We start from the raw sequence: 17132 nt of genomic DNA, 5'->3' as shown, positions 1-17132 counted from the left end.
GCATAACAAAAATAAGGAGGAATTATTTTTTCTGGTCATTTTGCTTTCTCATTGCTAACAATGACTTTTATGCATAAATCTAACTTGTTGCAATGATGATTAAGTTGTGCTTTTAGAAATTTAGAGGGGTGTAAATTACCTAAGAGGTTTATATGTTATTGACTTAAAGGGCATGGGTTAGATGTACAAGTGAGTGAACAAAAACATATCCACGAATTTTCTTAAATATCTGATGATCAGTTATGCATGCACGTAGAGCCCCAGGAGAGGTGAAGAGTCTCATCATGTCACAAGATGTTAGACAAGGTGCACAGACAGACAGACAGACAGACAGACCTCAATCCTACAAGCTGCCCTGTGGGAGTAGACCCTAAAAGTCAAGACATAGGCATCTGCCCATGCAGATCAGGACCCTAAGCCATGCAAATCCCTTGTATTCATGGCGCTTGACACCTGCTTTATACTTTAAAAAGCATTGCTTCTTCTTATCTCTAGAAAAGCATTACTCTTCTCATGTTCAGAGTTTTAAATCCAGAAAACTAATGTAAATGTCGACATTAAATATTTGAGGCAGGGGGAATCAAAGCAATTCTGGTCAGTCTTGAAACTAAGCAAATATTAACTGTTTAAAAAATCTAAGTTTTGCAGTCCATGCAGTGAATATCCAGCTCTAGGAAGCCTGGGGTCTGAATGGTTTTTTAGTTCTGCTCCAAAAATATCACCAACTGTAACAGAATGCAGTAACGCACTGCTTAAAAATACCAAAAAACCATGACAAAACTCAGTAGTTAGCTGAATGAATGTTTTCTAGAATCTACTTCTTTCTGAAATCTGTAGATTTCTGTCACCAAGATTGGAAACAAACAAACAAACAAGCAAAACCCCATTACTTGGCAATGTACATTATTACTGTTTTGCATACAGCAGATGGTAGCTATCTGGGGGAATGGAAGATTGTGTGTAGGGCTTCATCACAGCAGTACTCATCTAGCAGCTGTTGCTTCTTCACACTTTTCACCAAATTTCAGTTGTTTTAGCCAACAAATGAATAGTACTAGAAAATCATAATGTAAATTAATAGGCACTAGAAAACCATCTTTGAAATTATTAGTCTTAGTGAAAACAAATACTGGAAGGAAAGTCACTGGAAGGAAACGTATCAGGATATCTAGAACAATTTTTTTTTCAAATTTACTGATTAATTTAAAACACTTGTATATATTTGCAAATGGGTATATACATCTCATTCATACATATACATAAACATAAGTACTTGAATGCACAATTTATAGAAAATATTTTCTATTTTGGTAACAGTTTTATTACACTTTATGTGATTAAAAGTAATTTAAATATTTGAAACAGTCCCTCTAGAAAATATATTGTTTTCAGACACATTCTCACCACCATCACCATCTTCTAACCATCATGTTAGACTTTTTTCCTCTATGACTATGATGCAGGTTTTTTCTAGTTTTTCAGTTTACTAAATGAACTTAACACAAGTAAATTATAAAACATAGCAGACACTATATTAAAGAATATACATTGCATTATAATATCCTACACCATAAATGAATATTAAATCTATTAGGTTCATTTGTTTTATTGCTAGTTTATTCATACTTGCTTCTGAAATCACTTGATCTGAATCAAGTCAAACATCCATTTCATCCAGCAGTGAAAGATGGAAAAAGCACCATTTCTTGTGAGATGACAGCAGATTTTAGTATGAAATGACAGTAAGCACCTACCTCCCTGAGGACAGGATCAGTGATACTGTCCAGGTTCACAGAGCCTTCATATGTAAGGTAGTGGAAAACATTGAGTGCACGCACGGCTTCTGGTCCTCGTTGCTTGTAGCCAAATATAAGGTCAATCCACTGATGAAGTTGACATGATACAAACTCGCTTTCCAAGGCCTGCAAGTGAAATTCAGGATTAGGAAGTAACTGAGAAAACATAGTGGACATCATTACATTTTCTCTTCAGGCTTATTTGATATATTTGAAACCTTTCAAACATTAAAAAATTTAACTTATTCTGTTGAGAGAAGCAGTAAACAGATATTCTCTTTTTCCTTCACCTTTATACCATGATAATTTTCTTCTCAGATACTGGGTTTCTCCTAGCTGCGAGTATTTTAAAAATTTCTGAGCTTTTCAAGTAGGTTAGGTAATTTGTCAAAAAAAACCCCAAAAAGATGGAAATGGGAAAGAACATTCAAAAAAGCAGTCTCCCAACTCAAACTAGTTATAATTAGTCTTAAATCTAAAATGGAAATTCCTCCATTGCTTTTATCACAGAGCCAGTAAGCACTTCCCAGCTAGGAAGACTTTCATGTCTTCCTGAGGAAATTTCAGATTTCACAAGCTGATAAACTTTGGGAAAAGATTAGTAATTTTGTTAATTTACATCAAAAGGAGGCTGCTAATCATCAGGCACTGCTTACTGGCCACAGCCCCCTCCTCCCCACCCCACAAGCAGAAATAGCCTCAGACAAGGCAAACCATGCCTGGATCATCATGCAACCATTCCGCAGAGATTTCCCCTGTAATGCTCCTTCCTCATGGAAGAGGAACTCTCTGTGCTTTGGTGGAAAACTGGACCCTTTTGTCAAAACCTGTGACTATTATCTCTGATAAAAATGGATGAGGAAGTTCAGGCTTAGGAGCAAACACACAGCTCAGTTTTCAAGGGCTTAAGTTCAGCATACCATACAAAGCTATAAAGAAATGTTGCAGACAACCATACAAAATTTTGTTGTTTCCTTTTCCAAATCAGAAGCCATCATATACATAATGCAATATTATTAAAATAGCATTAACATTGCTTAATACGACATACTATTAAACTAATACTATTTAGCTTCAAAGCATGCCTCCCAACAAACAATTTAAAAATACCATATCCTTAATTATATTGTACTGTGCATGTAAATGATGCAGTCAGCAACTGCATCATTCCATATAATCTTTTCCATAGGACCTCAGAGTACAGGATGCTAGCACGCAAGGATAAAATTAAGTATGCCACAGCAACAAACAATAAAGCATTTCCTTACTTTTAAATGCTCACTTTTTAATGTCCTTTTTGTATGTAAAAAAGCTTTTTAAGAATTTGGAATTTAAAGTAAGTTATCTTTCGAGCATCCACCTCAAATCATTTTACAGCAATCCACCTAAGAATTCTCTTCAGCATCTGAACTTTGCATATTTAAAGTTTCTTTGGATCTGTATATATTATTTATTTATTAACATGTAATTAACAAAAAAATTATTAGGCATTTCCTTGGTCAAAATTAGCATTTTTACTTATAGAACATTAAGAGCATTTCAGGAAATAAGCAGAACTTTTGATTACTCAAAGGTCAGACAGTACATTTGAAAAAAAATTGATCTTTGGTTTAAATGAGCATATTTCACACTTTCCTCATCTAACATCCCCTCTATGGTGTTAGAATCACAAAAACGTGGAACCATTGGACAGTTTGCATTGGAAGGGATGACCTTAAAAGGTCATTTAGTCCAATCCCAATGCAATGAACAGGGGCATCTTCAACAACTTCAGGTTTCTCAGAACCTTGTCCTGTCTGACCTTGAATGTTCCCAGAGATGAGGCATTCAGCACATCTCTGGGCAACTTCTTCCAGTGTTTCACCATCCTGACTATAAATTTTTTTTTCCTTATATCTTGTGTGATCTATTTTCTTTTCATTTAAGGCCATTACCACTGCCATATCTCAAGAAGTTCTGCTAAAAAGTCTGTCTCCATCTTTCTCATAGGTCCCTTTAAGTACTGAAAGGTCACAATAAGGTCTCCCTGGAGCCTTCTCTTGTCAAGGCTGAACAACCCCAGCTCTTCACAGGAAGGATAATCCATACCCTAGCCATCTTTGTGACTCTCCTGCGGACCCACTCTAACAGGTCCATGATCCCAGAGCTGGATGTAGGTGGGGTGTCTCCAGAGCAGAGTAGAAGGGCAGAAACACTTCCCTGGATCTGCTGCTCATGCTGCTTTTCGTGCAGCCCAGGATGAGGTTGGCCTTTCAACCTGCAGGCAGGCTATTGGCTCATGTCCATTCTCTCATCCACCAGCACCCCCAAGTCCTTCTTGGCAGGGCTGCTCTCCATCTGTTCATCCCTCAGCCTCTGCGGGTACTGGGGGTTGCTCTGACCCAAGTGCAGCACCTTGTACTTGGTCTTGTTGAACCTCATGAGATTCCCATGGGCTGCATCTCATACTTGTTCTGGTCCCTCTGGACAATAACCCAGCCTTCAGATGTGTCAACCACACCACTCAGCTTGGTACCATCTGCAAATTTGCTGAGGGTGCACTCAATCCTTCTGTCTATGTCATTCCTGAAGATATTAAATGGTACTGGCCCCAGCGAAGACCACCACTTGTCACTGATGTCTATGTGGACACTGAGCTGATGCAACTGTCCAATCAATTCCTTAACCACTTAGTCCACCCATCAAATCCATCTCTCACCAGTTTAGAGGATGCAATGGACCATGTCAAAAGCCTTACACAAACCTAGTCAGACAACACCCTTCCCTTGTCCACTGATGCAGGTGAGTGCCTCCATCATGGAAGGTCACTTGGTTGGTCAGGAAGGACTTTCCCTTAGGGAAGCTGTGTTGGCCTGTCTCAAATCACTTCCCTACCCTCCTGCCATGTGCCTTGGCACAGCTTCTAGGAGGATCTGTTCCATTTCTACCCAGGCATAGAGGTGAAGTGGACAGCAGTTCCCAGGGTCCTCCTTTCTACTCTTATTAAAAATGGGAGGCATGTTGTCCTTTTCCCAATCATCAAGGACTTCTCCTGCCTGCCATGACATTTCATGGAAAGTGGCTTGACAACTAGATCAGCTGATTCCCTCAGGACTCTGGAATGCAGTTCGTGAGGTGCCATAGATGCATGTTCAGGTTCCTCAGGTGGACACAAAGTGGGAGGGACTTTGCTCCCTGAGTGCCCATTTTGCAGTCCAATCACTTGAGAGGTGTGGGAAGAGAGGTTGCCATTGAAGACTAAGGTAAGAAGTACCTTTGAGTACCTTGTCCATTGTTACCAGCTTGTCAATCCTGCTCATGAGGGGGCTTGCACTTTCTTTGACCTTTCAAGTTAGAAGAATTAAGAGAGTTGAATACATATCTTATATTTCCCTGAGGCATTTTCCACTTGCGTGACCAGCCCTTACTCAGTAGCTTTTAATTTTAAAGAAGGTCTTAATGACCCTGGCAGGTTTGAAGAACTTCTATTTCACATGGATTAATAGTTATTTAATAACTTATTAAATGGGCTACATTTTAACAGCTGCATATCATGTAGTTTTCTCCAATTATTTAAACATATTTATTGTACTATGTTTACTGGTATAATGCTCCTTAATTCCTTGAGGGAGAACCTTAGTTTCTTGAAGAAACTTTGAGGAAATGTATAGCAAGGGAATATAATTATTTTGAACTATGTATTTCAGAAGAGTGGAAGCTATGTGGTGTAACACTGGTATGGTGCAGAATCTAGGGAAAGGATCAGAGTAGGAGGTGAAGAGAGGAACAAGAGCTGTGAAGAAGAATGGCTCTTCATGGGCCTTAGCACAGCACAGCCTCCAGCTGCAGGATGAAACGGGTGCTGTGTGATATTCACAGCCTCCCAGCTGGGGCGTCCTGTGGGGTATGGCACCAGGCCTAAAAACAGGACAGGTGCCCTCAGGAAAGGGCCACCAAAATGATACAGAGTCCCACCTCACCCTCACTGGATCAAGGTTTTATAATCTGGATTTATAATCTGGATTTATTTTAGTCAGGGGAAAGCTTCTTGCATCAGGTCTGACCTGGTTTGCTGGTGTTTCTTCCAAGTACTTCTGCAACACTACTCATGCAATACTTGCAGAATCCTCTCCCTAATTTGCTCTAATGCACAGGCTACTCCCCCTCCATGTAAGTGCCTCCTGAAAATTTATGAGCTGTTCACTGTCAAAGGTACATCGTTTGGTTTCTCAAGAATATGCAGTGCTCAGTAGGGAATAGGGTGAGAGAATTTTCTGTATAAAACATAATTTGTAGGTACAGTAGGAAAAACATAGAGAAAAATAATATCCTTAAAATAGGCTGGTGATGGCCATAGAAATCAGCACTTTGGATTTAAATTATTTTGAGGGCTTAAATTTTATGAGCATTTTTTAATATGAACTACAGAAACCTTTAATAAATATTACTTATACAGTTATGTAATATTTATATAATTATAATATGGTTTTTCAAGATTCTTAAGGTTGAACAGAAATGAACCAACATCCACTTTGTTATCTATCATAATTAAAATGTACACAAAACAGAGTTTTATTAGAGCACTCCCAAAATGAACTTGTTTGAACTGTTATTGGGGTTTCATTTTCAGATAGCAACATTCCAGTCAAATTTTTTTCATGGGTTTTGTTTTAAGGAAGGTGATTACCATATTATTGCTTCCAGTGGAGTGATATTTATTGCTAATAGGTAAATTGCAAGCATTATTATATACCGAGTGTATGCATATTTTGTGGAGTTTGCATGTTTGCAGGCAACTATATGCACATACATTCCGCAGGCTGAAAATTTGATCTGTAGCAGTTGTAAAATAGAAAGAGGTACTAGTAAGTTGATGTTAAAACTAAACAAAGTTATTATAAACCAAATTACTTCTTATTATAGCTCTTTTCTGACCTTTATGAATGCTGCACACTTTCTCATATGCTCATTGTAATTTGATGTTAAAAGTATTTTTCACAGGCACGTCAGCAGGAGGCAGCGCTTTTTATGGCAATACAGACTATGTGCTGTGTAAAATATCAGAAGTTCTGGATTTATAAAATATGCTATCCAGGTATTTTTTGTCAACAGAGAAGAGGAAATCTCTGATGCTGCCAGTTGTCTGGACCATGGTTGCACCTTCTCTTTCTGCAATTCCTGCCTTGCTGCCTTGTCCTCCATATAAACATTCTGTCTGTCTCTCCAGAAAGCTTTCCATCTTGCTATTAAATTAACTGTAATATATTTAAAGATATTTTCTTATAATTATTCCGAGACAGCTTGCTTTTACAGATTTGCACAAAACCAGATCATCAGCCCTTTCAGCCTGTGAACTGGGTTTCTCTCCTCTCCCCTCATGCTCCTCTTCCTCAGTTTCCATTCCTTGCACTGACTTTCAAAGTGAAATCTTTGACTTGCCTCATAAAGTATTTCAGGCAATACTGCTATCTGAGATTAGTTATGATTTTTTAAGCAAAGTATTACTTTAATAGAAGTGACACAGAAGTACATTATACAGATTTGGGTTATTCAGGGATGTCTGCAGACAAACTGATCCTTTATGTAAGTGTCTTCATGATATAAATAAGATTCTTCAGCAGTACAGTAAGTTAAAAAAAATCACTGCTAAATGTTATTCAAAAATCTGAAACAGATTGAAACCCCTTTAGCCTGAATAAATTTTATTTGCATAACCTTGGCAATACATAAAATAAAATCAAAGCTGCTTTTGAAGAAGTAATATCAAGTCTTATCTACTTCTTATCTGGTAGAAAAGAAATGTCAACTGCTGTTAAATGGTGATGAGGAAAAGATCTTCCAGATTCTCATGGCACAGAGATTTCATACTAAATATTTCTAATGACTATTCAAAAAGCTTTTTAATTATGAAATACTATGCATGCTTCTGAATAGCCAGGGAACGGTACAAAAATGCACTTGGCAGCAGCAGAGTGCAAATAAATCATTTCAGAGACAGAAAGAAAATTCAATCTTAGTAACAGTTATGTAATAGGAACGAAATATGTATAACAAAAACAAGACATCATTTAGTCTCTCAAAAATATAATTTATAGTGAATACATTTTACTCAGCACTGCAATTTGTAATTTAATATGTGCATAAACTATAATTAAAATATCATTATAATTAACTTTGAATTACACGATCTTGCATCTTTTGTTTCAAAACTAAAGAATGCTTATTATAAAAGCTGTGCTTCAGTGTTTCACAGTGGTGTTCCCTGCCTTGATTTAACATGCTTGACTTACTGACTGAGTCTGTTCTATTTCTGGCTCTTGGACTGCTCTGAGTCTGTGGGGACTGAGAGGCTGAGTAGGACTACAGATGCACATCTGTGGAAGGTTTTATGTGTGGATATTTTTTTTCCCTGGTAAACTGGGAGATTATGATTGATGAGCCCAGCATTAGGGTAATGTTATCAGGGACACTTTCTGCCTCTGTCCTTTGTACCATTGCTGAGGTCAGACCATAATCGTGTTAGCATTGAACATAGTGCTTTATTAATGTTTCATGAGTAACTCCAAAGTAATCAGTCTAGCTTTGTATGGATAAATAAAACTGCTACAACAACCCCTGATGTATACATCAAATGCTGAAGATGCTGTTTTTCCAGTCTTTATGATAAGTGTAATTTTCACAAGTTTAAACGAATCTCTTTTGATGGAATACCTTTTCCACTTCCACTTCCATGTTTAGTTTGAAGTATAAAACAACCAGCTGAACATTTAAATGATACAATACAAAACCCCTATTTATTCATTTGCACAGAATTTTAGTAAAGTTTGTTAACCAATTGGTTAAATTATGCTGATTTATGACACTGTTTCCTAGGCTGTCCTGTTTTCTTTGGTAAGTATCAGGATGAAATGATGGAATTCTTGCTGTTATTTAAAGAAAATGCTTACATTCATAAATGTGCAAGTAGTATATAAGGATTTGTATTTACTCCCACATAAATTTACACATAAGATATGCTTGCAGAAAGCACAAAAAAACCCCTCCAAAAATGAACAGAAGAAAACAGCATCAGCTAGGAAAAAAAAAGATCCCACTGTAGATTATGCACTACAGCACAGGATTTTCCCCACTGAAATGAAATGACTGCTGCTGATTTTATTAGATAAGGTATAAAGATACCCCTTACTTGAAATATTCCTTAGTTTTCTGTAAACATATTCTCTACTTGCTTTGCTAAGTTGCCGTAGAAATTCCAGGCTTGCACAAGCTTGCTGTGTTTTACATGTCAGCATCACACCCAGTCTAATTTTTTTTTTTTCCTGAAGATAAATTCTTGTATACAAGCCAAAGCCTGGCCTGGGAATGACCTAACTGAATAATACATCTGCTGGCCAGTTCAAATAATGGAATCAGACATTAGGTAGGGAATGTCAAACTTTCCAATCCCTTTTGTATTTGCTCCTTTGACCAGTCTCATTCTAGTGACCAAAAAGACAGGGTACTGGCAGTTTGCTTTGTATGTTAATAACACCCTACATGAGGAAGTTTTTCTGAAAAATTCTTACACATTCAAATTATTACATTTTCAAAACATAATTCCATTACTTCTTACTACACATACTATCTGCATTTTCATGAAAAGGATTATCCTTCTTTAGCTACTTGCTCTTCATAATAAGCTTTGTAAAATACTATGTATATATCATGCTCTTTCAACTCCCAAAGTTATTCACTTTGCTTTTATCCTCTGAACTCCATCCAAACGTGAATGCTCCTGTTTTCTAGTCATCCAGAAATGAATTCAATATTCCAGGTGCAGTCTCAAAAGGACCATAGCTAGGTACAACTGTTTACATCCTCCATGATGTAATGATTCTCCATAGATGGCATCAAAATACAGTTATTTCTGGAGGATATAGAATTACAGAGTTTTATCTCATCTAATTGCTGTTCATTGTCACCCCTACTTTGCTACTGCTGTATTTTTGGTACTGTTTTTGTTTCCAGACTTCTTATTATCTCCAATTCTTTCCTCCCAAGGTGATTTTCAGTCTATTTTCTGCATCTAATTCAAGTAAATCTATGCCTCTTTCTCCTGTTTTGTAGGCAGTTCCTAACTTCATGATCATTTGCAAGCTTCCTGACTGCTCATTTGAAGATAGCATGTATCTGTGCAGAGATGAATTTTAACTACTGATCATGCTCTTGCTAAAAGTAGATGATGGGGTGAAAAAAGTCCATGCAGCAACTGCCTCCTGGCAAAACTGTACACGAATGGCATTATGCTCACATCTGTGAAAAAAAGGACTGGCAAACAGCAGAGGAAGGGTCTGATAAATATGGGTGATAATTTGTGATTTTAGAATTATTCTATTATTTGAAGTCTGTAATTATGATACAGCTCAAGTCTTCATATCAGTTTGTCTGTCTCCTGGCAGTCTGAGCATACTTACACACATGTGGAATAAGTCATTACCTCACTGTCAAGTCCTGAAGCTCTGAGGAGGCCTAAATGATCTATTCTAAATTTGTGTAAGCAGCTGTTTTCTTCAACAGCACAAAACTTTTATGTGGAGAGCTTCTATGCTACTTTCTAAAAAGCAGGAATTGCACAAGAGAAATTAAATAAACTAAAGTTTAAGCTTTTTTTCAGGTGATCTCTCATCACATAGTGCCTTTTATCCTCCTAGCAAGAATTCCAACAGTGTGGAAAGAAAATATTAATAAAATGCAATTTAAGATAAAAGGAAGATTCTTTATGAAATTTAAGAATGGGAGTCCTTAAAATGCATCTCTCATTATATCCCCCAATAGGTGGCAGCTTGCATCTCCATTTTCACCAAGGAATCACACTACTGCTCCTTTAGACGTCACAACTAAATCTCTAAGTCAACTTTAGTGTGCTTATGCCTGGGCTCAGTCTGGATTTAGCCACAACCACAACCCAAAAAAGGGCTCTGTGCAGCAACACGGGCACTCCAGAGATACCAACCTGCAACTGCACATCCCACACTTGAGAATTCTAATGGACTCCAGTGATCCTTCCAGTACATCTCCTTTTCTAGTAAAATTGCATCTGAATTAATTTTCATCAGCTGTGACAATTACTTCGTTTTTAAAAAGAATTTTCCAATATGCTATATAGGAGAAATCAGCTAAGAAATGTCGTTCAGCTTCTTCCTGTCAATGACAGAATACATTTCTCCTGGTTTGTGTAGTACATTTCATGTGTCTCAAGTAATGAGGTTGCCGTCACTTCCTTAGGAGACTGTTGTGCATATGTCAAACTACTTATTCTTCTAAATGGAGGACACTTCTAAATCATCTACATCTAGGAATAGATTTGTTTTTATAATATTCTTCTACTCTTTTGAACTTCATTAAGTTATTTTTTATCTATCAACTCCCAAAGAACAATTTTCTTTATATAGACAGTTCTTAAAATTCAATTACCAAACTGATCAGGAAAAAAACCCCAACAAATCAACACAGCTATATTTGCAGTGCTACCACCACAGCACTATTGGGAATAATGCATAAACCGAACAGTTCTGCAACCATATGGAAACCACAGCTTACTGAAATCACAGTCCCAACTCTAAAAGAAGGACAAGTAATATGCATTTTAAGGTAGAACTATTTCCAGAACAAAACCATAAACTGAAGTATTGCTGGCCAAAGCATCTGAATATACCTTGCTGTTCCTTGCAAAAATATATACTAAAAGCATACACATGTATCAACTATACCAATAATAAAATAATTGTCTATCAAAATTAAACAAAAAATATATACCAGAAATGTTCTTTCTGCTTAAATTCTGGAGGTCTCATGATGATTTACATCACAGCAGTTCTTCTGCAGAATTTCTTCAAAGACTGCCATTGTTTGCTTATGTTCACATTTCTACACTTCCAGTTCATCTCTGATGAACAGGAAGTGCATGTTTACAGGTGAATAATAACTACAAGATGACTTGCAAGACATCAGCATTTATAATATTTTTGTCTATACTTTTTAATGTAGAAGATGGTGAGGAGGAAAAGACATAAATTTTTCACACTATCTTGTATTGTATGCACATCTGATGCTTTTTCATGAGAGAGTAAATAACTGAATTTAACTTTCCATAATTTGGGCACCTGGAAGCAATATCTACTATAAAATAAAGGGTTCTGTCAAGCAAGACAGAATGCAAATTCTCCTTCACTTTCTTATTTTATAGAATTAAGTTAGCTTGCTAAAATATGGGATTCCATAGACAAAATTAAAGTACAACTTACCATCCTGTTGATACGGACAAAGTCTTCAGGTTTCTTGGCCCATGGAGGGAGATCAACATCATTCACAACAATTTCATCTTCCCTGATTCCAAGATTGTAGCCATTACTGTTGACAAACATCTCGGGTAGGTAGTAAAATTCTGGAATTAACTCCTAGCAGGGAGAAAACACACAATGAGACTTTGCATTTAACAGAGATGTTAAATGGTGCTCCCAGAATCAAGATCTCTTGTACTGAATATTAAAGCATTCCTGGGGTTTTTACGTCTCTCTGCACCTTTTTTTAAGAAATTTTATAACCCACTTTCTTTGACTTAAAGTCATATTCTGCATAATGAAACACTCAGACTTTGTTTTTCCCATACCTGTTTTTATGGAAAGCACAACTTTAGACAAAGTAGTGTATACGAGTAAAGGAGACCTCTTCAGAATAACAGGTACAAGAAAATTCACGCTAACCCTTCAATATGAAAATATATTGGGTTTTTTAATTATTATTCAACAAAAATATGTAAAGGGGAAAAATTTACAGATATAACAGTGTGTTGATCTTACTTTCTTTAATTCTTTAATAGCATAAGAAAAGGTGTTAAGTTGATTACCTATATGATGAAAAATAATACATGGCAAATGAACTTTTTCTACTGTAAGAAAAATTCAAGAATACACAGAGGGAAAAATATCAGTACAAAAAATGTCCTTCAAACAGATATAAATGATACTAAAAATGTGAAAGATAATAACTGCAACATATAATAAATTATAGGTAACTTAGGATGTGAAGTTTTTTACAGTTTCTAGGATCTCTAAAAAGGAATCCATATTGACATAATAAATATTTCAATTTGTTCCTGTTATTTTAAGATTAATTATTGAACTACAATAGAAACAAAAAAGCTTTAATGCCCACTATCTCTTCTCTAATATCCAGATATGGATTAAATTCACAAAATTGCATTGTTAAAAGCATTGTGGCATTCTGTTGTGTAAATGATCAAAACTGATGACACAGCACCTGAAGTCTCTTTGTGGTCCCTTCAAAGGCTGCCAACATGCGAAGCCAACAAAAAACCCACTGCAGACACAAACTTATCTAATTAAATCTGATCTGCAACTCCATAGAGAATAGAGCAGTTAAATTTAAGTTTTTAAAAAAAGTGTATTCATTGCAATTTTAAGTATGTTTAGGAAGGCAATTTAATTACTTCTTTACATCATAGCAAGCTAATATAGAAAAGACCAAAATGCAAATCCAATCAGTATCTAACTAGTACAAAACATTAAGTGAGACACGCCTGAACCTGAATAACGCATTATGAAACAAGCTGCAATTCCAGATTGGAAAAAAAATTAAATTATTAGATGCAGTACCTAATACAAAAGCTAGAGCAAAGCCAAAATAAGAGAAATCATGAATATCCTATAATGTTAAAAGAAAAATATTCAATTAATGCCTATATTAAATTTTATTATATACACCTCTAATTTATTCAGATAATTTCTAAAAGCAATCTTCTCCCCTTCCCCCAAAACATGATTCACTAAATCTCAGGTTCCTCTGGTTTTCTCTAATGGAGCCCAAAGAAGAATGAACTATCCTCGCAGTTGGAGAAAAGTACACAGAAATCTTTTAGGACTTCAACAAGTCAGAGCTCACAACCCAACATATGCTACCACACAAATCACTAACAAAGAGCATTGCCTTAAAAGGTGGAAAAATTCACAAGGACCTCAGAAATATCAAAAAGTCAGAGTTAATCTTAAAGTCAATATTCAAATGAAATAGAATTTATTAAGGAAAAAGTTAGCAAAGTTTGTTTGTACTTTGTATAAAAGCCTTGAAGCACATACCACTGGTTTCGATTACTATGAATTTTTATTAAATGTGGTGGCATATTAACCTGCAATGTTACAGCAACCAAGCCCTTTGATTCCATTAAAGTTATTTGTTGAATTTCCTTTTTCAGTTTCAAATGTCATAGCATGTAACTGTGGACTTTTACATCTAACATACCTGAAAGATTTATGCCACATAGAGACACATCTAGTGTTTAACTGAATTCTACTAACCTTTTGGCTGTAAGGGTATATTGAAACAAAGGGATTTAAATCACTGAGAATTTTTAATGGTATTTCTATTTAGTAAGTTTATCTTTGTTGCTTTTTGCTTTCAGGGTAATTTAATGTTCCCTTGTCTGGTATAGCAGAAAACATAAATAGAAATAGAATAAACAAAACTATGTGATTAACTTTCTTTTTAAGATTTATTGTGTTGTGTATGTTTAGCTTGAACTGTCTTATTCCTGTGCTCTGGAAATTAACCAGTGGCAGACTTCTAAATCCTCTTCAAATAACACTCTCCCTAGAATCCTAATAGTTTCAGTTACACATCTCATGGTAGGTTGTTCTGGGTTTTTTTTCAGTCAAAGTAAAAAAAAACCAAACTAAACATAGTATTTAAAAAATATTAACTAACCCACTGTGTTATAGTCTCAGCATTCTCTTCAATGTTATTTTAGTGCAGCCTACAATTATGTTGCTTATTTAAGTACTATTTAGCATGAATTGAACCTTTTCTTGAAATGTGAGCCATGTCGCATGTGACCTTTCCCAGATACTTACATATTTCCCATAATTTGTATTAACCATTCCATTTTCTTTCATAGCATTTGATACTCCTCTTGTAATTTTGCTGTCTCCACTATTTAGAGTAAAAAACCACAACACTTAATAGTTCAGAAATATATATCCCCTTCTCATTTCTAGAGGATTAATTAATATATACTAAAATACAGGCCCAGTAGGAAAGCCTGTGGCACCCCATATGTATAAACTTAAGATTCATGTATTTAGCTACTTAGAAGCATAGGAAATAGAGCCAAGCTAGAGATGCATGATAGAAATTTTGTTCTTATGTGTGCACTGTTACATATTCTTATGTGTGTTGTGAGAAATTGAAGAAACTGTCTCTTCTATCTCATGCCACTGGCAGGCAGTGGCTGGGGATGGAAGAGCAAATATTCTCCCCAGTGCCCCTGAACATTTTCACTAAGAGAAGTATAAACTGGGAGAGGCAGAGAGAGGAAGGATTAGCAAGGACAGTGCGGCAGCAAGGATGGAGCCCAGAAGGTCTCTGGGAAAAGGAAGGAGCAAACAGGAGTGAACCTCAGAGGAGACGACAAGATGACAACTGGGGCCCAGAGAGAATAATGTTAGCTAAGAAGCCACTGAAAGTTGCAAGAATACATAAAAGAATGCAGGAAAAGATAACACTAGCAAGGGCTAGAGTAATTTTCAAAACCTATTAACATTTTTCTCAGCCAGAGTTTGGATTTTCTTTGTTTCACAAATGGGTATGTGCTAGTTCATATTCTAGTAAAGATTATGACTAGAGAGAAATGCTCTTTTGGTGCTTTTTCTGTTATGGAGAGGAAACAGATACCTCAAATAAATAGCTGTTTCAGGGTGATATTTAGAGAGGTGACCATGTCCATTCCTCCATTCCAGATGAGATTCAGGTATGACAGCTATCCTGCAAGGTGTCTGTCTACCCTGCTGTCCCAGATTTTGAGTGAGAGCAGTTCCAGAATTCCTCCATCAACTGGTCTCAGCGTTCTTCAGTTGGAAAAGTTTTACCTAACAACTGGTCTGAATCCTTCATTATACAATCTAAGTCAATTTCCCCTTATCCTAGCTATCAATCCATCTCAGATACAGAGAATAAATTACTGTTTTCTCTTTGCATTGTTTATTACATATTTGAAAAGCATTATTTACCAGATTTACAGCCTTCAAGCTCCTAAAAGTCTAAATTAAGGACAATGATGTATCACTCCATTGTTTTTGTTACAGAAATGCAAAATATTCCTCTAACCTTCCCCAAATCAGCTTGCAGAATTATTGCTAAACAATCCATAACTTAATTTACTTCTCTATATACTTTGGCCATATCATATTTTGTCACATGTTCATCACACAGAAGCCAAAATAAATGTTTTTGTCAACCTTTGTAATCTTTACATTGGAAATGGAGATCGCATACTTTTCTGACAGCATCTGCTATTTTTCATTCATTTCAGAGCAGAGTGTAATTTGTCATCCAACACAGCTTTTTACAAATCACCAGTTTCATACTTCAGAAGTTTCACTGTTAAATTCACCCTGAAGATAGGGACAAGGAGACTCAAAAATTAGCAAGGGAAAAATGTATCTCAGAGATAGTATTTATGTCAAGGGATAGAATGCAGAGGACCTTCTGTCTCCCAATCTACTTTCTGCTTGACAGACAAAATAGTTGATAAGAGGTTTCTTAAAACTCCTATTGCCCTTCAGTGGCAGTAGTGGCAAAAGGTAAATGCAAAGCCAGATCTGTGCAAAGAAACGCTAGTTTGAAGTTAATGTGACTTTGAGGAATTTAGGTTTCAAGCTACAAATGTTCATGAAATACAAATCTCAAAATATTTATTTTCTACAATACACACATTTTGTTAACCAGTGCAAATCAAGACTTGAAGTAAAATATCAAAACAAACAAACAAGCTCATAAAACAGCTTCCCTACAAGTTACATCATTTAGCAGGCATAAAATGAGGGAATGCAAAGAAAGAAAACACACAGTACCAATGTTCTTTTAAAAGTCTGGCATTTTTAAAATATTCACATATGAGTTAAGTATTTTAAATGCATATCTTATTGTATTCAACTCAGTTGACCTATAATTTTGCATCAACTGACACAATTCAGTAAATATTATTGGTTTCATTGCACTTGCCAAAACACATCGAAGGTTCTAAAGGAATCTTTCTGAATACATTACCTGTCATGGGTAATTTCTTACCACAAGAAATATCTAGAGTTCAAAGAGTTAATAAAAAATAGGGATTTTAGTGATCTAAATTTATTTGCAGTAATTTCTGTCTAGGTGTCCTTGACATTTCACCAGCTGGTAACCTCCTCTACTCCCCTTTCATTCACAGTTCTAATAAGACAAGTTAGCTTTCTATCATTTAATAGTCAGCTGCCTTTCAAACTGCCCAGCCAGCTTGGCTCTTCTCATATGAAGAACAATGCAGTA

General features: G+C 36.0%; 1 protein-coding gene across 14 annotated transcripts in view; it reads right to left on the bottom strand.

The window, feature by feature from the left end:
* The window catches only part of NBEA (neurobeachin), a 471232-nt gene that overhangs the window by 44025 nt on the left and 410075 nt on the right, over positions 1-17132 (bottom strand). For all 14 annotated transcript variants that reach the window (XM_033085485.1, XM_033085506.1, XM_033085530.1 and 11 more), the window contains 2 exons: positions 12059-12211; positions 1755-1922 (listed from right to left, as the gene is read on the bottom strand). In XM_033085485.1, coding sequence (XP_032941376.1) covers positions 1755-1922; positions 12059-12211 — 321 coding nt within the window. The remainder of the gene's footprint in view (positions 1-1754; positions 1923-12058; positions 12212-17132) is intronic.

This window comes from Catharus ustulatus, chromosome 2 (genome assembly GCF_009819885.2).
Source record: "Catharus ustulatus isolate bCatUst1 chromosome 2, bCatUst1.pri.v2, whole genome shotgun sequence".
Taxonomy (NCBI): domain Eukaryota; kingdom Metazoa; phylum Chordata; class Aves; order Passeriformes; family Turdidae; genus Catharus; species Catharus ustulatus.
The sequence above is the reverse complement of the archived record's forward strand: the minus strand, read 5'-3'. Positions and strand labels throughout refer to the sequence as shown.